The 25,156-nt window shown below is 40.7% G+C and overlaps 2 protein-coding genes across 4 annotated transcripts in view; both read left to right on the top strand.

Annotated features, from left to right (window-relative positions):
• Positions 1-4,225, top strand: part of mapk15 (mitogen-activated protein kinase 15) — a 10,855-nt gene extending 6,630 nt beyond the window's left edge. For all 3 annotated transcript variants that reach the window (XM_050033908.1, XM_050033910.1, XM_050033909.1), the window contains 6 exons: positions 1,246-1,383; positions 1,565-1,670; positions 1,800-2,118; positions 3,104-3,231; positions 3,410-3,562; positions 3,755-4,225. In XM_050033908.1, the coding sequence (XP_049889865.1) occupies positions 1,246-1,383; positions 1,565-1,670; positions 1,800-2,118; positions 3,104-3,231; positions 3,410-3,562; positions 3,755-3,949 (1,039 nt within the window). In that variant the 3' untranslated portion in view covers positions 3,950-4,225. The remainder of the gene's footprint in view (positions 1-1,245; positions 1,384-1,564; positions 1,671-1,799; positions 2,119-3,103; positions 3,232-3,409; positions 3,563-3,754) is intronic.
• Positions 4,226-6,271: 2,046 nt separating this feature from the next.
• grinaa (glutamate receptor, ionotropic, N-methyl D-aspartate-associated protein 1a (glutamate binding)) lies at positions 6,272-24,428 on the top strand. The gene is made up of 7 exons (XM_050033923.1): positions 6,272-6,416; positions 15,142-15,481; positions 15,831-15,946; positions 16,085-16,285; positions 18,095-18,223; positions 20,495-20,638; positions 22,529-24,428. Exons 2-7 carry the CDS (start codon positions 15,178-15,180, stop codon positions 22,676-22,678), a joined length of 1,044 nt encoding a protein of 347 aa, XP_049889880.1. The 5' UTR covers positions 6,272-6,416; positions 15,142-15,177; the 3' UTR covers positions 22,679-24,428.
• The last annotated feature ends 728 nt before the right edge of the window (positions 24,429-25,156 follow it).

The following is a 25,156-nucleotide window of genomic DNA, read 5'->3' as shown; positions in this document are numbered from 1 at the left end:
TGTGTTTGTGTTTGTGTTTGTATCCCACTGGCAAGATCATCACCACCACTCTGCACTGCACATACATAGCGCCCACCCCCCTTCTTCCCCCCTGGTTAACACTGTTAGCTCTATCAGTACTGTTGCTACTGTGCCACTGTTAGCGCTGTTAGCTGCTGGACACCAGGTCAGTCACCTCCATGTTGAGGACAATTTGCAGACAACATAAATCAAACGCTCAATCATAGATAGGCTCTGAATGTTATATAGAGCTTCTTTAAAAGACCACCTTGTTAAAAAGTGTGTGCTGGATACTATATATTGCAGAAAATGTTGAGATGTTTGAGTGAGCAAGGAGAGTGGATTTGCCATATTTTTAATCTCTGTACAGGACCTTTTGTAAACAGCCAATAGCCATCTGTACTTTAAAAGGAACAGCATTGTTATAGAATCTATCTTTGTAATCTACCCTCCCCAGCATGTTCTTCCACCCGCCACTTTTTTGTATTTAAAGGAGAGCTCCACCTATTTTACACATCTAATGCTGCATTTCCACTGCATGGTACAGCACGGCTTTGCTCAACTGGACTTGCTCCTTTTTGGCTTTCCATAACCAAAAGTTGCGAACAGTACCTGATATTACTCACTTACTTCTTAGGTTAATGTTTCAAGTGAGCTGAGTCAATACTAGGCGGTAGAGTCAAAACACTGCAGACTAACTGACACTGATTGGTCAGAAAGATAGTCACTAGCGCAACACAGGACATCCTGCACAAGGCCACAATTTTTAAATAACCAAGCTACCATTAATAGCATCTGAAATGTTTTTATTCTCTCTACCCTGCATTTAAAAAATAGCAGCCCAAAGAACTATGCTGTGCAATAAATGATGTGCAATTTTTTCTCTTTTTGGTTGCCAATGAAAGGATCCAGTGAAAACAGAGATAAGGACCTGGTGCCAAATGTAAATTTAGTCAAATTGAGCTGAATCATCTTGTGGAAATGAGGTAAAAGTCTCTGAACAGGTCTTTGGGAGTGCCAGTCAGTTGGTGGTTGGAGATATAGTTGCATTGTAGCTTATGTAGAGACAGGTGGTTTTGACGAGGAATACAAATGCGTGGAATAAAATAGAATAGGTTTCTTCTGTTGCTACGATTTTTATCCTTTTTTTAAAAACTGTACAACGTGAGTCTGACAATGTTACAGCCGTGCAATGCTAAGTTGCTGATGAACGCTTTAAAATCCCTCTCTGCTTTCCTTCACCAGACCACAGGTGCCTTTGGAAGATCTTCTCCAGACGTCTGTGCCACCTGATGCCCTGGACCTGTTGAAAGGTTTACTAGTTTTCAACCCAGACAAGCGTCTGACTGCTGAGCAAGCCCTCCAACACCCATATGTAGCCAGGTATTTATTTTTTTTTATTCTCTGTTCTTTGCTTTGCTTCGTTGAACAGTTAGAATCAAGCGTTTCCTCTGTTTGCTTTGCTGTCTGGGATAGGTGCGGTTAGAAAATCAATATTTGCGTCACCACTTCATTACTATTATGTGCTATCATTTAATCATAAATGTGTTTCTTATCTCTGGAGGTTTCATAATCCAGCCAAGGAGCCAGCTCTTAACCATGATGTTATACTGCCATTGGATGATGATGTACAATTATCTGTGGTTCAGTACCGCAACAAACTTTATGAGGTACAAAAGGAGTCATAAATGTTTAGAAGGCAACATTGGTCTTTACACATTAGACCATATTACACATAATTCTATTGCTATATATATATTTATATTTATATATATATATTTCCTCTTCTTTACCTGCAGATGATGCTGGAGAAGAGGACTAATCAGGGGATGCTAAGGCTGATCCAACCAAAGGACGGAGGCTGTGTCACCAGCACTGAGAAGCCTAATGTGAAGGATAAAGAAGAGAAAGGCTTAGTGGCAGTGAGTGGGGATGGTCGTCACATGGGGGAAACGCAACATGAAAAGACTGAAAAGACAAACCACGTGCCTTCACATACAGGCGTCACCAAACCTGGGCCTGAGAATGTGTCATCTCCGCCTGCTGTGAAGAAGACGAGTCCGCTATCCAGCCCTTGCTTGGGAAAACTCACATATAACCCCATCACACATGTCCCAAGTATGTCTGAATTTATCTCAGCTGGTTTCACACAAGGCTGGGTATTGAACTGTTTGGTACTGATCAAAATATGTTCATAGCAGAGTTTTAAAAACGGAATTTTCTGAAAGATGTCTCCTTAGATTCCTTATCTTATTTAGATATGTTTTAATCAGAAAGTTTTTTCAGTTTAAGTTGAGAAAATGTTCTTGAAAGTTTGCCTGTGTTTAGATGCTTAACATTTGACAACTTTGACTTCTTTGATCAAGTTTGTCCAGTGTGTAGGATTTAGGGAGATATATTGGCAGAAATGGAATATATTATAACAAGTATATTTTCTCAAGGGTATAATCACCTGAAAACAAGAATTGTTTTTGTTACTTAATGGGCCGTTTATATCTACGTAGGGAGCGGCTCCTCGTCCACAGAGATCTCCATGTTGCACCGCCATGTAGTTCAGAACAGTACTTAGAAGCCCCTCTGTGACAAGCAGCATTGGAAAAACACCCATTTAAATTAGCGATTCAGTTTGTTTTGGAGAGGTGGAGACCTCTGTGGATAATTTTGCTCTTGATAAAACACCTCCAGAACGTCTGGATCTTAAGTTACTGGAAAAAAAGGTGAGCACAGATTAGCAGATGCTTGGCTGAAAGCTCAGGAAACACTGATTTGTAACGTGAAACTGCTTTATTCAGTGTTATTACTGGTTTTAATCACCTTACCTGTTTGTTATAGAGAGGAAGAGACCTCTGCGGATAATTTGGCTCCAAGTAAAAACCTCCTGAACAATTAACAGTTGCAGGATCCCTAACTGGGAGAAGTTTCAGATATTTGCAATCTAGACTAAATCCCCCTAAATCTTACACACTGTTTTCATGCTTCACACAAGTTCCATGCCTTCACAGTGAAATCAATACAGCTGCATGTATTTCAGGTAAATCTCTCAAACATGCAGTTTAAACATTCCCTAAGGTAAAAAACCCAAACTTCTCTTTTCTTCACTCAGATGGATTTGTTCGGAGTCCAGCCGCTCCTCCTCATTACTACTCACCCACTGCAGCCAGCAGGAAACTAGTGGGACAGACCAGTAATGGAGATGCAACCACATCACCAACAGAGGGCGCCAAGGCTAAAGTATGATCAACAGACCTCAGTCCACTTACTGTTCAGTTTTGTTTTCCCTTACAGTGATGTAATCTTGTTTCATTTTTACATCCTGATTTATTTTTGGCTCCTTGCATTCTCTCCCACTTGTGATCTTTCTGTGACTCACTCTGCATTTTGTTCTGTCTTTTATTGCTACCCTCACTAGTCCATGGACCAGATTCTCCAGCGTGGTCGCTCAGCCCCTGTGACCCATAACCGCTCCTTCTCCTTGACCCAAAACCAAACCCAGAACAACCCACTGGTTCGCAAGGACGGGCCTACCCTGCCCTCTGGGCTGTACGTCACATCTGCACACCTGGTCAGTCCACCACACCTCAGGATGTGTAAAATATGACTCAATGTCAGGATTCAATTTCAGGCTATTTACATGCTCTGTGAAATATTGATTTAACTACACAATGCATGAAAATATATCTTAAAGTTTGGTGCATTTGCTAAGATATAGATGGAATTGCAGTCATGGCATATCTGTCTTTTCCTTCCCATGCAGAACCAGCGCTCCAACTCTCAGGTTCGTGAGGCTCGGCCACCAGCACGGTTCAGCAAGAAAGTATTTCAGAGTAACTGTAACGTGGCAGCTGCAGGGGACCCACGAGCCAAACTGGGCAGCTACTCGCAGGCCTATGGAACCATCAACAAGACTGAACTGGACAATCTGCTTCAATGCCGCCCTTGCAACCAGTAACTGCTGTTATGTCAGCTGTTACAAAGGGGCCAGCGTGGCGTGTGTTTGAACACACAAGGTGTACCTTGCACTAGGATGTAAAGCACATGGCAACCTGAGAGAAAACTTGTAAAAAGAAACTGTGACTCCTGTGACTGTTACACCTCTTGTATACTATGTAGATTGTGTCCATGCAGACATGTCTGTCGCTGTCTGTGACAATGAATACATATTTGTAAAAATCCAGTATGACTTCATATTAAATTTATTAAATTGTACCAGCAATTCATAAACACATTGTATGCTTATGTGTGAAGTTTCATTCAACAGCATTTCTCACAAGGCTGGATTACCAATTGGACAAAAGGGGACCAAAGCCCCAGACCTTCAGGGGCCCTAAATGTCCAGTTTCTAGGTGTTTAAGTAGGTTTGTGGTTATTTGCAAACTTTATTTGAAATAGGCACCTTTTTAGCACATTATCAGCTGAAATGTTGAATCGTCTGTCTTTCCATAGAGACACCATGTGTCAACAGTCACATGCTAAATATTCCTAAATATCTTTGTATCATTAACAGTGGGTCAGAGGGGCCCACTGCACTGATAATGCAGAGGTTTTTTTATGTGAATACAGTGGCAATTAGCCTCCTTGTTCCTCTAATGTGTACAGAGAAACAAAGTGATAAGTGTTTCTGGAACCGAGTTTAAAATGTTTAACAGACATGAATGACTGTGGCAGCAAACCAATACAAAGTTTAATAAAAAACACATTTTACTTTAATTTTTAACTTAAAATATTGGATACCTTTACCTCTCTGGGCCTCGTACAGTTATTTAATCTAAATAAGATTAATAATAATTACAACTCAAGAGGGGAAATCACTCTTTGGTGAAACTGCTAACAACTTGCAAGATATGACAAGGGGCTTACAATAGACCCTGCTTTTTGTTAGAGGTCATAAGCCCCAAAAAAACATCAGTCATCAGATAAATGTGGTAAAAAATACAATATTGCTCTCTGGGATGTGTGGTACAAGTAATGGAAGATGTACTCTTTTACCTGCTCTTATATATTTAGTAGCAATACAACAGTGTAGAAAACACTCTGCTACAAGTAAAAGTACAAAAGTAGTGGAATCAATACAAACTTTAAGTACTAGAAGTAAAAGAATGATACACATTTTGCAGAATGGCCCTTTTCAGAATAATATGTATAAGGCTATATAATTGGGATTATACAATAATTGATGAATGTATGTGTAAACATCACTGTAGTGGTTATTCTTGGTCCTCTCTGACCACTTTGGTGGCTGAGCAAAAATATGTCTGACTCCACACATGCAAACAATCCATTGTCCACAGAAAATAATTCCAAAAATGAATCAGTATTATAAATAATACAATGCTATAAGGAAGTTACTAAATCTTAGTCTTAAACATTCATTGGAAGGGTAAAGATCATTCATTATTTTGTGGTGGATTTCTTTTGTTAAATGTGAAAAGTGACTAAACTGCAGCTGTCATGTAGCCTGGTGAAGCTGAAGTATAAAGTAACTTAACATGATTATGCTCATGTTAAGAAGCAGTACCTCAAAATTGTAGTCCAGTACTTATGTGTCTTACAGAACCTTCCTGATCTATCTAGACCAGGGGTTTCAAACATACAGCCCGGGGGCCAGAACTGCATAGTGGCTTATGGAGGACTGGACAATTTCTCTCCTCCTTGGAGGGGCTCTGGATTTCCAGGGGTCAAGGTTGGGGATCATGGGGACCTTTGTGGTCTTGAGAGACGATAATGGACATGGAGGAACCCCGGTCAGTGACACTGAAGTACTTATTTTCTGTTTTGCTCAATGCTGGGCATGTGACCTTTGCCTACATGCCCCTGCATGTAGTTGTTGTTTTTGTCTGTTATTGTTTTTGTCTGATCTTTTCTTTTTGTAAAAACTAATAAAAATTAATTTGAAAAGATAAATTGTTTTGATTGGCTGCTAAGAGATTTTCAATCTCAATGGGACTTCTTGGTGAAATAAAGGTTAAAAAAATGTTTAAATGTTGCCAGAATGGACTTCTTTACACTGAAAAGGGAAACAATCAGAAGGAGTTGTTATTTATAGGTTACTATGCAGTGGTTTCACTGGTCTGGTCCTCTTCAGATCAGACTGGCTTGTGTGTGGCCCCTGAACTACAATGACTTTGACACCACTGATCTACACCTTTTAGTCGCAGTGTTTTGTTTGCAAACCCACACAGACCTTTAAATGCACCACTCTCATATGACCCTAAAGAAAAACACTGCGTCATAATGGCGGGAGCAGAGATAAACTGTCCTTTTCTGTGCACGCGGAGATTCCCACACGTCACGTGACCACGTCGTGTGGTGTCGTCAGTGGCTCTCGATCCGACCCAGTTGTTCAGTCCGAGTCCAGATCAGGAGGAGGAGGAGGGAGAGTTAATGTCGGCAGCTACTGTGGAGTAAACACATTAAAGGTACGTGTGTGTTAGAGTTAAGTGAGAGTACGTTGTGTTTACAGCGTGTGAGTGTTTTATTTGTTGAAACCGTTTTGTTTTTGTCCGTTAAATAAGCTGGTTGTGCGGCTAGCGAGCTCGGTGCGGTTAGCAACCGTCAGCATCATGCCTGTCGCCACCTGTCACCTAACGTCAGCAACATAGGAAGAGGTGAATTAACAAAATATGATATTAGCACGACGGTTCATATACACATACAGTGAGTTACAAAGAATATAAATTTGGCTTTAATATACAGCTGTCAGCTCAGCACCGTTAACATGGGGGCGCGGCGTGTGGTCATCGTCTTAAAAAAACCCCAAACTTATTAAATGGATCCATCATGGCGACCAGCATCACTGGATATCTACCCTTTAAATCACTCTCAGTTCGTCAGTATTTTCTCTAAGGTATTATTTCTGTAAGCTTGGGGCCAATGTGAGTGAGTTTAGCAGATGATCGCAGTGTCGCAGTGTTTATCTGCGCTGCTGAGGCCTAGATGGAGGTGCGCCCGCTGGAGGTGCACCATGAAAACGAGGCTCACTGTTTATGTTGGATTCATGTTTCTGTTTTGGTTTCAGCAACCTTTTTCTGCTCCAGTTTGGTGCGTTAGTGTACTCTCATGTACATCCCTGTGTGTTTTAAACCACTATACATTACATGTAATTAATATAACGGTGTGTGATGCTGTTCAAATGTAAATTATTAATATGTTTCTACCTGAACTGTCAGATATTGGCAGCAAAAGTGCCAAACAAATGTTAAGATTTACAGCTTCTTTGAAAACCTATTTTCTGTGATGATAAACTGAGTATCTTTGATGATGGTTTGACAGAACTGACACATTAAATGCTTGGACTTTAGCAGATAATAACAGACATTTTTCACAATATTCTGACATTTAATGGACCCAGTGATCAATCAATGAATCTAGAGAATTATTGGCAGATTAATCAATAATGAAAGCAGTTTTTTCTGAGCTTTTCTTCCATATAAGTTCAAGATTCAAGAGGCTTTATCGTCAATTCTACAGTTATGTACAGGCAAAACAACGTTTCACTCTGAGCTCTCGATGCAGACTGTGCAAAAGGATAGCATTAGATAGAATTGATGATACAAAAATAAATATAAATAAGAGCAATCAAGTACTACAAAGATCTAACTGTAGTCAATTCAAATGTGCAAATATTCAACTATTTGAATAGTAGCTTGCATACAAGACAAAAACAGTGAATGGTGAGTGAGTGTGAGGTAGTTCTCGTAGTTCCTTTAAAGTGGCCGGTGCTTTTTGGGTAATGTGGTTAGTATAGGTAACCAGAGTCTATGAGGGTGGAGTCATTATGAATAATGTGATCAGTTTTGATTGCAACCATTTATACTTCATGCTGTATTTAACTAAACAAATGTAATGTGGATATGATCATGGTCTTACAAAGTACTTACAAAGTGTTAGGAGATGTATGATTATGAATTATCAGCCATGTGCACCTATTTTCACAACTAAAAAAGTCATCTCAAATGTGAGGATTTGGTGCTTTTCCCTGTTTTATATAATTGTAACTGAATATATTTGAGTTTTGGGCTGTTGGACCAACACTACAAGATATTCAAAGATGTCACCTTGGGCTGTGATGGACAGTTAATACAATTTTCTGGCATGTTATAGACCAAATGATAAATTGATTAATCAGTAAAAGCAAAGTGCTGATTAACCGGTAATGAAAAAAATCATTAGTTGCAAGACTTATTATGTTTTTTAGTGAGAAATCGTACAGAATATCAATAGCAAAACCATTCATTGATTAAATAACCAGACCTTTCTGTTTTGGTTAAACCAGTAATTAAATGCCTGACCAATCAAAGTACCTCAGCTTTGTATAGATGCAATATAAGAACAACAATAGCAATGCTGCTATATTACCCATATCTTGTGTCTATGTTTGTATGTGTTGTTGCTATCTCAGCATCAGGCCCTCTACATTAATACTCCACACATGTCCAATTATACACCGTCTCCATTAGCTAAAAATTGTCCTTTGCTATTTACAGTCTAGACCCCTTATTAAATGGTTTTATTTATAGGTTGGCAGTGTAACTGTTTGAAGTTCTCCATTTACAATCCGGCTGTCCTGTGTTGATTGAAGCTGAAGGAATATACCTGAGCATGACGCTCATCAGCTCAGTCAAAAACAGCCTCTCTGTTGTTCCCTGACAGGATGTTACCAGGACACGCATGATGCCATGCAGAGCAAATTAGTTTTCTCTCCGTATGACACAGTTTTACAGTGAAGGATTTTGAATGAACATTTTTAATAATGTCGACGGTTATTTAATGAAAGAACAAGGCAAGGGGAGTTGTTATAAGAGAGGTTAGTGGATGTTTCTGCTGTTGTCTCACCATCCAGCTGTGAAACTGACGTAAACTAAGTCCAGGATTACTGAACTTCCGCGACAGCCATGAATATAACTGCCTCATCCCATAAAAAGCATTTAAGTGCTTGTTCTGTTTTGCTTTTGAGTGTTGACGAGAGGGGATGTTTAACATTTTGGATAAGTGTGTTTTGCTTACACTTCAGTTTTGTTTGGTAAGATTTTGATTTTCGAGGATCAGTGGGTTTATATTGACCAGATGAGAGTTATCTGCTTTCACCGCCTCCTGAAGCTGGGAAAGTTCTGCTTACACATTACAAGGAGACAATAATTGATTTCAACTCTTAAGCTAGTGATACAAACGACTATTTTCATCTTATAGCAAGATGCTTTTAATTCCACAACCACATTCCACCATTTTTTGTTAGAACAACAAAATGTTTTCCTATTAGAGTATGAAATTGGGGGTTGTAATGGTTTCAACAATATAAGCTGGTATTAGAACCGTAAATGTTCATTCATGTTGTTATAATGAGCAGCACAAGGAATATATATATTATTTTAACAAATAATCTGTTCTGTTATTATAAAAAATAATTGAGATTTCTCTCACCATTGTAGCAGTGTGTTGCCATACTATGCTAACCTACCTAAAGTGCAGCCATGTGTCACCAGGCGAGGTGTCTGCAGGTTTGACATAGCCAGAGCTGCTGCTGACACGGCGCGTCACGATGACAATGTCTCGCCAGACTGCTGCATCGGCTGGCAGATAGGCTGGCAGCGACTCAGTGGGGGATTTATCTACCAAGTGGTCCAAGTGGCAATTTCATAACAGGACTCAAAATGTTACCATTGTGCTGCTTCTGTGGCTTGTGTTCTGTGTGAAACAAGCATGTGAAACCTTTTTTCTCCCCAGAGGTTGCAAAATTGTATTACTCACTCATCATGTGACAATGAAACAGCATTTTATGTTTGATGCCACTCAGTGATAGGTGTTGGTTTGTAGCTTTTAAAAAGTATTGCATGCTCAAAAGTTGGACACTTAATCTTTAAACTGAGTGGTGCTTTTTATTTAGTCATCCTCCATCAAAGATTACAACTTTCTATTTTTAACATGTTGTGGTGCCACATATTTTAACACACTGCCCTTTGTACAGGCCCCACTGCTTTTACTGGCTGTCCCTGTGTTGTCACTGTGTTTCATGGTGTTGCTCAAGCATGCACACAGTATGTTATATATGGGTTTGTGGAGGTATTGTGCTACCCTAATTGTGTTAACGTGGCTCTCTGGCTAGCCCACTGAATCCCCCACCCCGTCCCTATAACCTAATTCCCCTAGTGATAGCTATCAGCAGAAGCTGGGGATATTGGCACAGTCCTTATCCATCTAGCGTCGGGGCGTCTCTCCTAAGAGGATTTGAAATCTCCCACGTAATGCTTGTAAAGCTGCGCAAACAGTGCCCCAAACTGACTCACCACTCTCAAAAAAAATTAAACTGTATTGACTGTGTTCACTTTCACCACTTGTCAGACATGGAAGTGAAACTGTTGTGGTTGCTGAGTTGATCTTGTGCAACTGTGAGATGAGTGGTTAAAAGAGAGGGCACTACCTTTTAGTGTCCTTTACTGAAGTGCTTTAACCTCACTCTCTCCTGAAAGTAGTTTCCTCCTCAAAACCAGGGTTTTATGTCAGTGATTACAGCTGTGTGTATGAACATCATAAGACACAGACATCTGTTGTCAAAATATCAGAGGGGAGTGCGTCTCTGCTGACCTAGCTGTTGTGACTTCATGCTCATTTCTGACATTCTCTTGACTGCATGGTGTGTTTCCACGGAGGTAATCCATTATACACAGATAAAAAGCTACAAACAGGCCAGTACGGATTAAATCAAAATGCTGAAGTCACTTTAGTTAAACATGATTTACAGGATCCTCTTAAGCTTTTGCGACAATTTGTGAATATGAACATGAGTAAGGACCGGGAGATATTCTACAGATGTCTGTTGTTCACACTAATAATAAAGAACTAGCCTTAATTAAAGTTCAACAAAGTTAGTTACTGTAGTTTTTGTGTCACACATATGAAGAGTTTTACCTTACTGCAGCACACAGTCAAGCTGAAACGATTGATTGACAGTAAAATAATTGGTAGTTATTTTAAGAATTGTTTATATTTTTAAAGCAAAATGTCAAATATTCCCTAGAGACGTCTTTTCAGTCGTCACATTTTGCTGCTTTTTTGTGTTATGTTATAATAAACAGAATATCTTTAAGATTTGGACTGTTGTTCGGACAAAACAAGCAATTTGATGACATCACCTTGAGGTTCAAGGTTTAAGGTTCAAGGTTCAGTGTGTAGGATTGAGTGGTACAGTATGTGGGAGTGAGGTTGCACTGAAACTTCTGCTATGTGCAAAGCATGTAGAAAAATGGTGGCCAATGCGTAAACGCAGATAGCTCTATCTGGAGTCAGTTTTTGAATTGTCGGTTCTGAGCTACAGTGGCGGACTCCGTCAACAGCTCATGCTAAAGTAACGACAACACAAGGATTCTTATGTTGAAGTGATTATAAATTAATGAAACAGTCAATTCCTCCCCCTAATTCCCACAGTCTTTTTTTTTTTTTTTTAAGATTATATTTTATGGGCTTTTTGCCTATATTGACAGGACAGAGAGTGAAATGGGGAGACAGAGAGAGAGTGGGGACTGACATGCAGCAAGGGGCCACGAGCCGGATTAGAGCCCGCGGCCGCTGCAGGAAGGTAATGCCTCTGTACATGGGGCGCCGGCACTATCCACTACGCTACCGACGACCCCCACAGTTTAAATCTTAAAGGAAATTGTTAGAGACTTAACAATCAATCGATTAATGGAGAAACACTTACAGCCCAGTTTACTGCGACTTACATCAGCACGATTATTTTACATGCGATTTCAGCTTTATCTCCCCGCCCTTACATGGATGGCAAATTCTTTTAAGGCCTGAGTCACAATCTTAAATGCTTTACATGGACATTGGACAGGGAGGAGATCACATGCTTCGACTGTGTGTCTGTCCCATGATTAGTTCAGGACTCTTGGGTTATTCAGTTACATCCCATGTTTTTGTTCAGACGACAGATGTCCTGTCTTGTGTGAGACCAGTGAACAAAGTCTGCATTTCGTGACATCATTATTAAGTAGGGTGTTTGTCAGTTCAGATCAAGACAGTGATCCTGTTAGATAAACCAATATTGACAAAAATGCGAACATTTTACTGACAGATAAATTCATTTTTCTTGTAATTCAACAAGATTGAGTACTCAGTGTACTGTACGCTCCCCCTTACACAACTATTGTTGTCCGGAGAGCCGGGAGGGATATGGCTCCTCAGATGATGATTGTAATCTGTTATGATCTTAATGGAGACTGTCAGTATGAAGCAGAGCCAGCGCTTGTCATGTTTGTCTACAGTCTCTCATTGCACTGTCCTAGTGATGGACAAACAGAGATCATGAGGACACACACCAGAGTCTGGATGCATTTGCCAGAGCGAAATAGAGCAGTGTTGCATAACGCTTACTGTGTGGCCTGGAAAGGAGGATAGAGGGAGTATCAGAAACAGTAAGCATGATTTGTAGCTTTCTAATCTGCTGCTGAATGGATATTTTTATACTCTCGCACCAGTGTGTGTGAAGAAAATAGCATAAGGACCAAGAATATGTTTGCATACACAGCTGTACTGTATGCGTACAGTAGTAGTAGTCTCAACTGCACAGGCCTATGCACCGTCCACTGCAGACTCAAGTTTTTCTTTTAAAGTCAGCAATTAGGGGATTGGCTTTTGGCTCCCATCCTGCTCAGTAGAAGTTTTCCTGCAGGCCAAACCTGCACAGCACATTTGAAAACAATAATCAACCTTGTAAGTCTGACCCCACTTTTCTGTGTTTCCAGTGTGCAGCTTTGTGTCATGCATGTACATGCTTCATTAGCATTATGTAAATGGCGCAGAATCCTGTTGACCTGGGTTGTGCAGGGGGCCTGGTCGGGGGAGGGACACTGCAGTATTGGCCTATATGTCAGGCCTCTTCCTGACGCAAAGCAGATTAATAATACATTTCGTTACCAAGGCACCACCTGCGTCCATGGTAACACTGTCCGCGCTGGTGTGGACTGTGTTTGCCGTCTCCTCAATTTCTCTCGCACCATCTATCTGTGCTTCATGTTTTCTGCTTGCTAAGTCCATACAGCCAGTGTGCGGGACTGTCACTCTCATGTAGGTATGAATGAGGTTACTGGTGTAAGTATTTTGCTGAGATCAGGTTCATTCACAAGAATCAACTGTTTTCACTCCAGGATCCAGTAGACCTATGGTTGAACGTGAATGTTTCAGAATAATTTCAGTATGCCTTCATCCATGAAACACTGAACAAGTTGCGGAAAACCACAGTTTGAGGGTTGATTTATTTCTCTCACTGAATCCCCCCCAACATCGTCATCACCCCAAGCTGGCTGGATAAAACTGACTGAAACAATTAGTGAATCAGTGTAAAATTCATTTGAAAAAAAAAAAACAGTATCCCCAACTCTGTTGATGAGCTGCTAATTTGCAAAGTCACTATTCAAGCAAAGAGGTCAAACATGACGTAGTTTCAGCTTTCTGTTGTGAAGATTTGCAGATTTTCTCTTTTACGCAAAAGTAATCTGAATATATTTTTTGTTGTGGACTCTTGATCAGGTCAAAACAATTTGATTATGACAGCTGTGACAATCGATTTTTTATTTTTTTTACTTATTTCTGACTGTTTATGAAATGATTGATAAGTATTTATACTCTTTGAGAAATTGTGAAAGTAATTGGCAGATTAATTTTTAATGAAAAAAAATCAATCAATAATAGTTGCAGGCTTAAGTGACATCAATTATACACTCAATATGATTCATTATTATTATTATTATTATATGTGCAGTCATCTCTTTCTAGGAACTGCTCTTTCTGCCAGTGACACATTTAGTGTTGTTCCCTTTTGTGCCTCTTTACGCTCACTTCCTCTGTCTGGAGGGGTTCAGACTGGACTTCCCATTGCAGCCATTGCCACAGATGTGTGTGTGCTTCAGATGTGCCTGAATAGCCAGCTGTAACAGTAACGTACCCCTCCCCTCTCCTCAGAGCAGTGTGACGCAAATGTCTCATCTGTGTTTTTGTGGCTCCCTAACCTGTGGCCTACTTTATGACATTAGAGCACTTGCTGTTGCCCACTGCTTTTCAGTGAAATACCACAGGATGAGTGTAAACTGATGAATAAATCATAACTTCTCTTCATCTCCTCCTCTCTGATCTCCGTTTCTGCAGCAGGAACAGCTTTACATTGCTTTGAATTATGTATCCTTATCATGTTTGTAAGATGTAATAATTCACACAGTAATTAATAGATTAACTTTACTTTTAATATTTGGGTATTATTTTCTACAGCAATTATATTTAAGGTGCGTGTGATTATTATCTACTTTTCATCTCACTGAATGAATGATTTACTTTGAAATAACGTCAGGTGTGACTGTGAAGCAATGGCGAATGGTTTACATGGCAGAAACACTTAGCTTTCCATTAGCTCAGAAAATCAAACCCTTTCCCTGCTCTTACTGATGTCCTCTCTCGTTGTAGTCTTCTCTTCAGTGCTTTGGTTACAGATCTCCCTGATCCATTTCAAGGCCTTGATTACAGCCAGGTGCTCTTCATAGTCTATAACTCTGGTCTCTTTCCTGACCTGTGCGCTCTCCACTGCTGCAGGTGTTGCGACAGTCTTTGAATAGGCCTGTTCCCCCCTTAGGTTTTCTCTCCCAAAGGCCCTGTAAGCCTGGAAGTTTCAGCATCAATCATTTTTTTCAGCTTCTTCGATAATCAGTAACACCTTGTGAAGACCAGTTACAATTGATCTGTTATAGCATAGGTAAAGGGCATATTTTAGCAAAATCAAATCAGCATGATATCATGATATAGCTGGATTTTAGTTTGTGAAACAGAAAAGCCGTGCTGTAGCTCGGCTCTTTAATGCCTCTGTCCTCTCTTCCTGCAGCATTGTTTGATTGCCAGTCACCTTTTTAATCAGGGATATGCGGTGCTTGTGTCTTTGCCAGTTTGGCCTAGATAGTGTACCATCATTATGTTTTCACTGCTTCCCACTGGGCCTTTTGAGATGTAATAAAGACGTTGAGATTGTAAATATTCCCACTGCAAACATAAGATTTAGATTTAAATTTTTACCTGTTCTTACCTGTTTGTGTATAATTTTGCTGAATACAGATGTTTTCATCAATCAAACTCATTCGGATTCTTCTTCTTTTTTTCTCGTAGATTGTTCTAGCAGCAGAGTGAGCCTTCCCTCACACCATGTCCCAGGACAAGAGTGGATACCCTGTTATGGGTGAGAGCAACCCACTTCATAACAATGTCTACGGACCCCCTCAGCCAGGCTTCGGCATGCCCCCACCCAACTACAGCCAAGCCCCAGGGGGACCGTACCCACCAGCAGCAGGCTACGGACAGCCGGGCTTCCCCCAGGCAGGCCCGGGTTTCGCTCCTGGTCCCTACCCTCAGATGCCTTACCCTCAGATGCCCTACCCACAGGGACCCTACCCTCAGGGGCCTTATCAGCAAGGTGTCGCACAGCCAGGCTTTCCCGGTGACCCCACGGGTGAGTGGTTGAACCAAAGGTGTGAGGTTTTTGCAAATAGACTTTCCCCTCTCTAGGCAACCTTGGTTTTTTTTTTGATACCTGAATGTGTCACAGAGGTGATTAACCACGGCAAATGCTAAAAAAAACCCCACCCTTGAACTTTTTTCATCCAGGTCAACAAGAGCACACATTTCTCTCTCTGGTTTAGATCAGACTCAACACAGATGACTGGGCAATCAATGAGATGATCAATACTGCAATCAGAGTGTGCTGAGAACACCACAGACGTGTATACTTTTGTGCCTTTTTGCCAGTTGTTTAAAAGAAAAACTAACAAACTAATCGTCGTACTATTGTCCTTTACCAGCACCTGCTGGCAGCCCTGGTTACCACGGTGATGGACCTCCATCTTACTATGACAATGAGGAGTTCACCAACTCTGGCTTTGAGGACAAGACCATCCGACAAGCCTTCATCAGAAAAGTAAGCCCTTTACCGTGTCAGATGGATTAAATGGGTCTGGTGAATTAGTAAATAAAGCATGTAATACAACGTATTAATATATAATATCACCAATACATGACGTCTCCCCTCGTCTGCTTCATTCCTCTTTCCCACCAGGTCTTCATGGTTCTCACAGTGCAGCTTCTGGTCACTTTCTCCTTTGTTGCCATCTTCACCTTCGTCGATGACGCCAAGTACTTTGTGCGACGTAATCCATGGACATATTACGTGTCCTATGCAGTCTTCTTCGTGGCTCTGATCGTCCTCAGCTGTTGTGGAGACTTCCGCCGCAAGCACCCCTGGAACTTGGTTGCACTGGTAGGAGTCTGCCCTCATACTAAATCATAAAGAAGTATGGATCAGCTGTTGTCTGTTTACATAATAGGTAAACAGATTCATGCACAGCCAGTGTACCATATTAATGCATTATGATTAACAGAAATATAATGGATAACTTTTGATAATTAATTGATCATTTTGAGTCATTTTCAAGACTGTTTTGAATAATTGTGGGCTAATTATCTTTGGGTTTTTGTATTGTATTGTTAAGACGAATCAGGGTTCAGAGGATAAATATGTGCCGTCTAATGCGTGATACACCGATCAGCCACAAGATTAAATTCTCTGGCGGGTCAAGTGAATAACACTGATCATCTTGTTACAGTGCAAAGTTCTGTTGGGAAATCTTGGGTTCTGGCATTCATGTGGATACCACCTGACACGCTCCACCCACTTAAACATTAGTGCAGACCAGTCACCTCCCATTATGACAACGGCACTCCTCAGTAGCTGTGGCCCCCCAGCAGGACAGTGCACCATGCCACACCACAAAAACTGCTCAGTAATGGTCCGAGGAACACGATAAAGAGCTCAAGGCATCAACGTGGCCTCCAAATTCCTCAAATCCCCATCTGATCAAACATCTGTGGAACGTGCTGGTACCCCACCCCACAACTTGGTGTCTGGCACCAGGGTGTTGGCTTCAGATCTTTTGAGTCCTGTAGGTTGTGGCACAACCTACAGGACTCAAAAGATCTGAAGCCAACACCCTGGTGCCAGACACCAAGGGACACCCTCAAGAGGTCCTGTGTTCATGCCTTAACAGGTCAGAGCCAAGTCTGGTCCAAGGAGCACCCACCGTAGATCGGGGCTACCTCTAGTGTACCAGCACGTCCCACAAATGTTTGATCAGATTAGGATCTGGGGTATTTGGAGGTCAGGTCGACACCTTGAGCTCTTTGTCCCATTCCTTGGGTCATTCCTGAGCAGTTTTTGTGATGTGGCAGGGTGCATTGTCCTGCTGGGGGGCCACTGCCATAGATAAGTGCTGTTGCCATGAAGGGGTTTATTTTGTCTGCAATGGTGTCCAGGTCGGTCAAGCACATCAAGTAGCATCCACATGAATACCATGATCAAAGGTCTCCCAGCAGAACATTGCACTGTAACAAGATGATCAATGTTATTCACTTCACCCACCAATGGTTTTAATGTTTTAGCTGATCAGTGTATGTCAGTTTTACAAACTGCAGTGTGTTTACTTCCTGTCTGTGAGAGTGGCTAGCTACCATTGCTCACAGCTATCCGACTGTCAGATGGAGGCCTTTCATGTTTTCAGGGAGTGAATGAAGGGATGAGGAGATAGAGGTGAGGGAGAAACTCAGATGAAAGTTGATAAAGTGCAACTGATGTAGGATTTAAAGGAAAAAGGAGGTACAGAAACAGAAACTGATTCAGGACAAGCCCAGGAGTCATATGATAGAGAAACATGTAGGCTTCAAATTCTGTGAAGGCAAAACTGTTGGGGTGTGGTATAAGATGATTGACAGGTCTTTTAATACAGGGATTAACACTATATAACAACTCTATCAGTGTATTGTTTTCTTATGCTGTTCAAGGGATTAACATCATGAATGCTTGTAGACGTAGTAGTGATTTTCTTCTTCCATCAACATCAGTCAGTTATTGTGATATATTCCAGACATCGATCATAAAGACCGCATAGATTGTTCTTGATTCCAGATTGGTTCTTTGGTATGTTGATGGTCCATCTTTTCATCATCTCACCTGAATCTACAACATGTTATGTATGTCATAAAGAATGTTAATTTGAACGTATGTTTTCTGCAGTCCATCCTGACCCTGAGCCTGTCCTACATGGTGGGCATGATCGCCAGCTTCTACGACACAGATACTGTCATCATGGCCGTCGGCATCACTGCAGTGGTCTGCTTTACCGTCGTGCTCTTCTCACTACAGGTCAGCACACACAAACAGCTGCTTGAAGAAATGCACTTGAATGTCTACAGACAAACATTGTAACTCTGGTTCAAAAGCAAAAGTAAGAATTTCTCCTGGTTAGTTTTTACATTGAGGTGTGTGACCCTAGTCAGTCTCACACACTGCATTTATATCATGTAGAGACAAGCTGAGAAAGACAGTTGCAGGTACTGACTGTAAAATCTGTCTTTTTGATTGATTTCTTAATTTTTCAAATGAAATATTTCAGGAAATAGCTTTGTGTGTCTTAGACTTAGACTCAAGGCAGGGCAGTTTTACCTGTATAGCACATTTCATACACCAGGTCCATTCAGTGTGCTTTACAGGGCAATAAAATACAGAAAAGTAAAGGTAAAAGGTGCAAAGTACAAGCAAGTGATACAGAAGATACAAAATTTTAAAAGTAAGCTTGCGCAGTTTAAGTCATTGAAAAAAAAAATAAAATACATAAAAGAACACATTAAGTATTTCTACATTTAGATGCACAATAAGTTAATTATTAGAGTATGCAGTGTAAAATAGGAATGTTTTAAGCTTTGGAGGTCAGAGCTTGTCACATATCAACTGGGAGGTTGTTCCAGAGGGCTATACTACGAAGCCAGTTCAGTGTACCCAGGATATCTTTTCGTTATCTGGTTTGACCCACCCTAACATTGGCTGTCTAGATAACTCGTACTACAAAACTGGTTATCAACCAGTTCAGTCAACTCTGGATTTCCCTATCCTGCCACGAGCATTCATGTGAAAGAGGCGGGGGTGTTAACTACAAGTGACATCATCAGAACCATGCATATGAGATTTGATGAAACAGTAGCACAAGTGTCCACGTTTACGAGACAGTAAAATGTCAGAGGCCTGCGATGTAAACGACAATCTGTAATTTTAAAAAGGAAAAACTACAAACGTTGAAAACCCTATCCAAAAATTCATGGTCATCTGAGACTTAAATTACATGCAGGTATCACTGAGCTATGGGCCTGTGTGACATTAGAATAGAGTATTTTTTGCTGTTAAGTTGGATGATGATGAAATACACTTTAAAGTAACACCAGACTGTTTCTGTTACTGAAGTAAAGGGTGGAAAAGCAGTTAATAACTGACTGATGAGGTCTATCTGATCAAAATGTTGCATTTATAATAACAGGACCTTATTAACAGCGTGTAGATTATTTTACTTGTAAAATATTATCTTTTTTATCCTAGTTCTTAGCACGTAGGTGTCTCATGTTATTTGAGCTGCAGTGATGGAATCAGAGTGTAAAAGTAGCACCACTGTCACTGCGGACAAAAATAAACTTTGCATAATTTCAAATCCTGCTAAAATCACACGTTTAGTGTTGTAAACTATCTCTCCATATGTTTGAAGCTCTCTTTCTAAGCCAGTGGAAACAGAGCCGTGGAACAGTGAAGTGATTCTACTGACCTATACCAGCATATAGGCTCCTCTTTTTTACCTGTCACTCTTGAGTTTAATTCATGGATACTTTTTTCTTCAATGATCTGATTGGTCAGAGGTCAGGATGTTGACAGGCTGTGATCGGATACTCTGAAGGTAACCTGTTTTGGAGCAGGTTAGCTGTGGTAAAAAGAAAACCAGCTTCATAGTACTGAAAACCTTGAGTTTACCCCGAAGTCACCTCACTAACTCCAAATCCTGCTTCGTAGTACAGGCCTCAGGTCTGTGTTTCATGATAACAAAATGCTGCTTCACAATGTTTTGTTCTAACTTTTGGCACGCCCACTAGGTCAGACCCAGATGTCCTTAGGGTTCAAGGAGGTTCATACAGCACTGTTAAAAAATTACTAACTTAATGGTTAACAGCTTTTTCAGTGATCTAATCTTAAAACAGTAGGTGCGACATAGGCTGATAGTTATTTAGTGCAGTAGAATCAAGACTTTACTGCTTTTAAAGAGGCTTAATTACTACAGTTTTCAAAGCAGAAAATGTAATTGTTTGTGGTACAATACAGCACACAATAAACATAACATAAACACAGTTAAAACACACAACAAGACAAAAACTAAAGTGATAAATGAGACATATGTCACACATCCCAGTGTATAATATGATGCATGTTGTCTGACCATAGCTTGGTGAGTGATTGCCATAGGAACAAATGACTTACAGAGTATTCAGACTGGTCTTGAAGTGAATTCCTGTACGTCCTTTAAGTGGTGAGACTCATGTCTCATCGAAGCTCATATTTTCCAACATTTTGACTTTTCTTTTCTCTCCTTCTTCACCACAGAGCAAGTATGACTTCACTTCCTGTCGGGGCGTGCTGTTTGTGTGCCTGATTGTGCTCCTGCTCTTCTCGTTCCTCTGCATCTTCATTCGCCACAAGATCCTGCACATTGTCTATGCCTCACTGGGGGCCCTGCTCTTCACCTGCGTAAGTTTCAAAATGAAACATTAATCACATTAATAAAGCTCAGTGGTTGTTGCTTGTGTTTAGTTTTTGCTGTTACGTTGCAAATGTCTAATTTAGTGCAACACGTGGATGTGATTACTTGAGGAAGAACAGTTAGTCTCATCAAAGGTCTAGTCGGGTAATTTGATATTTGTGGGGTAATGGCGTCCAGACAAGATACAGTTACCATTGGCATACAGTACAGACAGTTTTCCACCTTCCAGTGAACTTTATTTTGCTCAATAAGGGATAATTACATCTGCAGGATGTTTAATAGTAGAGCACAAACCGGGTAGGAAAAGAAAATCATGCTCATCATGTTATTAAGATCTGAATATAAGAGCCACACTCAACCAAAACAGCTGTTAAAACACTACAAACATTTTATTTTATGAGGGATAAAGTAAGTGTTTTGTGCCAACAGAGGAGGTTGAAAACTTAAAGCTGGGGTAGGCAGAAATCTGGAAAAGGAAAAAAGAAATCTAACACAGAATTTAGTCTCTATATACAGATTCTACATTCAGTGAATGTAGAGTCTGTAGGCAAACCCCGGAGATCTTGCCTCCGGAAGAAGAGCGGAAGAGCCCTGGTTTCCGGTTGTAGGCTGTTTGTAGTCCGCGTGATATTGACCAATCACGTTTGAGCCGGCTGCAGTTGTTGCCAGGTTAAATGGTCCGTGCGGTGATCTAACGAGGCGGAACATAATTGGCATCACTGCAAACTCTGAATCCATTGCAATGGTTCAGCATATTTACTTATATATAAACGGAAGTCAGAAACGGAAATTCGCCTCCTCCACCCAAATCAAACTGGAATGCCAAAAAATCGGGGGTCTGCCCCCAGAGGCTGTATTCGCCGTCTGCCGGAAGTCAGACACCGAATACAGCCGATGGGTTCCAAGAATGCACAGAATTTGAAGATACACCCTCCTCTTTCAGCCCCTGCTTGACCCACTTTCTTTCTCTCACACTGTTTATCAGACCACAAATGAGACAAAAATTAGCTAGGTAGCCACCCCACAGTCCCTTTGCCTCGATCCCCACCGCTGTGTACTGCTTTTCCAGGAAAAGCAGGGATAAGCACCTCGGCAGGAGGAGCACTACTTCTCCCGGCGAGGTGGTCTGTAGCATCGGGGAATGAGGCAGAGGACACACCATGATTCAAGGCTCTCGCTAACATAAGCTACATACAGTAAACTTGAAGTTGCAGAAGTGAGCCTTTTGGACGTCGAATACATGTTCCAACACAAGTGGAGCCAGGTTGACAACCCTGCCTTTTTTTGGTCTGAGCTGTGTGCATGAGCATGACCACTGCATCAATTTGTGGTCCCATTAAACGAAAGAGGGAGCTGCGTTTACTCTTGCAGCTCTGCTGTCTGAGCGCGGCCTTAGGTAAACTTGAGAGGAGATGTGGGGAAAGTGTGTCCAGACTTTTGAATTGTAGTGTATGTATGATGGCCAGCTGGGGTCCTGTTGTGTGGAGTTTGCATGTTCTCCCCGTGTCAGCGTGGGTTTTCTCTAGGTTCTCCAGCTTCCTCCCACAGTCCAAAGACATGCAGGTTAGCTTAACTGGGGACTCTTTATTGCCCGTAGGTGTGAATGGTTGTCTGTATCTATGTGTCAGCCCTATGATTGTAAGGCGACCTGTCCAGGGTGTCCCCCGCCTCTTGACCTCTGTAAGTAGGGATAGGCTCCAAGCTCAAAGAAAGCAAGCAAGCAAATATTACGGCCTGATTTATGACAGAACATGGCTGTACATATTTTATGTCTCTGAAATGATAGCTAATAAAATAATTTCTGTGTCATTCATTTTTGATCCCAAGTGTCGAATTCTCTTGAAATGACTATTGCCCTGCTTTTTTCCTCTCTGCAGTTTTTGGCTGTGGACACTCAGCTTCTCCTGGGCAACAAGAAGCTGGCCCTGAGTCCAGAGGAGTACATTTTTGCTGCCCTCAACCTCTACACTGACATCATCAACATTTTCCTCTACATCCTGGCTATTGTGGGACGCTCCCGTGAATGAGGCTGCACTTTGGAAAGAACAGGAGGGAGATAAAGAATGCCTCCCTTTATTGTGAAACATCGCTAACATGCTCTCCTAAATCCTTTAACTTTTTCTTCACTTTCTTTTCCCATGACACTCCTCATTGTCTCTCCTATCACACACGTTTTTTTTAAGAACAGGTAGTTGTGCTGTGGACCAGATGCAGCCTGTCATAAAAATCCAGCTGAGAGGGACGTTATTTATTTAACACAAATCTTGCCATTAATGACAAAATGATTTCCTCAATTTTGACCACTCTGCTTGCTGTAACTGTCCTCTGCTTCTACTAACACAGAAGGCTACATTACCTATCCCCCCACTTCCAGTTTGGCTCGGCACAAACCGTGTTAAACATGTTATCTTGTGGATGCTTGGCACTCAGCCTTGCCTTGCTGCAGAGATTAAACAGAAAAAGAGCAGGGACGGTATCCTCAGCGCCTAATATTGATGCAAACCAGCTTTGCCTGAAGAGAGTTAGTGCTAGAAATACCCTCCTCTTTCAATCTGTCTTTTCTCCCAAACGTATCTCTCCCTTTGAGCCCGCTGGTGTTCAGTAACTCTGCATGGCAACACTGGAAACACAACTAAAGATGTGTTATGATTCTTTAGAGCTACCAGGGGGATACCTCTAGCTTGCTTGTCACAGCTGTATATAGTTATGTGTACTATTGTATATGATGCTAGTATATCCTACCCCAATGCCCCTGAAAGGCATGCTGGAGTGATTCGTATGGATGTGTTGCTTTTCGGGAAAAATTTGCTCTGATATCAGAACGTCACACATACCCAGTACTGTAACTAAAATACTATAATGGCAAACGAATGAAGATCGATGTTGGATGTATATGACTAACAAGAACATAATATTTATAAACTATATATTCTTATGGAATATCTTTTCAAAAGGAAGAAGAAATTATGTTTTGAAATAATTTCCAAAGCCGACATGTCCTCTTACCCTTCTTCCTTTTTTTTCCTTACTGTCTAATTTCCTCTCATCTGGTCATTAACATGAAGTGAAAATCTAGTGCTGTATTAATTTTTTCCTTATTATAACCAATGTGAACTAAAGTTTAAGTATAGGAATTTCTGACCACTCCTATGCCAAGCTGATCCAAGTTTCACAGCCACTGGATTTTAATATAACTCTAGTGAAGTAGACAGACGACGGACTTATAACTTATCTATTTATTGAGCTTGATGTAGATAACAGGGTTGCTTTGAGGTTGCTTTTGGCTGCTGTTGAGAAAAAACAAACTCCAACTGGAAAGTTTAAAGACTATTATTTAAGGTGATTGTGAAACCATCACATGCTGGTTACACTCATAAGCTAAAGGAATCAAAATGCACTGGAAGCCAAAATACTCATTAAACACACACAACTTGAATGATATATTTAACATGAGCATTTATTTGTTTTGATTTTTCACCTCTTGCATGACTCTCTCCTCTCATTTGCATGTGCGGATAATGCGCACTGTACAGGTATTCCTATTTTGGGGAGACACAGTGTTGTTTGGCAGCCCTGTTAGACTTTTTTTTAACTCTTGTGTTTGTATCTAACTAACGTGTATGTGTACATAGAACTCCTTAGTGGTTTGATGTGTATAGATAAAGTCATTTCGGGGCTTTGTGGGTCTGTTTGCATTGTATATTTGCATTAAATCAAAGTGGAACCGCATTCCTCTACACTGCTGTTCGCTTTTCATTAAAACTGATACAATGTAAAGGTGTCAGACTTTGTGTGTTCATTTACCCAAGCCCCTCTGAAAACTTTTACAAAATATAAGGGTACAGTATGTAAATGAGAGGTCATAGTATAAATGCAGAAGATAAGTTTGAGGTAATTTATTAACATTGTCACTATTGCACAGACAGTGTTGGGAAGGTTACACTTAAAATGCAATAGGTTACAAATTACTAGTTACCCTGTTTGAAATGTAATAGGTAACATAACTGTTTTAACTGCTCCATCAAAATAATCTAACTTATCTTATTTGGTCACTTGTTGATAATTGACATGTTTGAAACTGGGCTATCTAGTTAAAAACCTCTGAAAACATAAGTGCATATGTGTTGCATTCAAATTTGATCTGCATAGCTCAGAAATATGCCAAAAGGAGGCCTTCCTGCACAGTGACAAGATGCAAAACAACAGAATTAATGTTTTATTCAGACTCTGTAACTCTGTTACATGTAGTTAGGCCAGAACACTGCATAGGTTGTCAGCTATCAAGCTGAGTCTTTATTTTTCAGTATTAAAATGTTCCTCTCAGTGCATATCTATGTATCTAGATAGATAGATAGATAGATACATATCTAAGTTTTCTTATGCCATATTTCTGTGAAAAATATTTGCCAATTCAGCATTATTGTTTTCTTTTCACTCTTGAATACTGACATCCAGTATGAGGTCAGGTTAATGCCTATGAACTGTGGATAACTTGTTACATGTTA

This window comes from Epinephelus moara, chromosome 22 (genome assembly GCF_006386435.1).
Source record: "Epinephelus moara isolate mb chromosome 22, YSFRI_EMoa_1.0, whole genome shotgun sequence".
Classification (NCBI taxonomy): domain Eukaryota; kingdom Metazoa; phylum Chordata; class Actinopteri; order Perciformes; family Serranidae; genus Epinephelus; species Epinephelus moara.
Note: the sequence above shows the minus strand (reverse complement) of the source record. Positions and strands in the feature narration are given on the sequence as shown.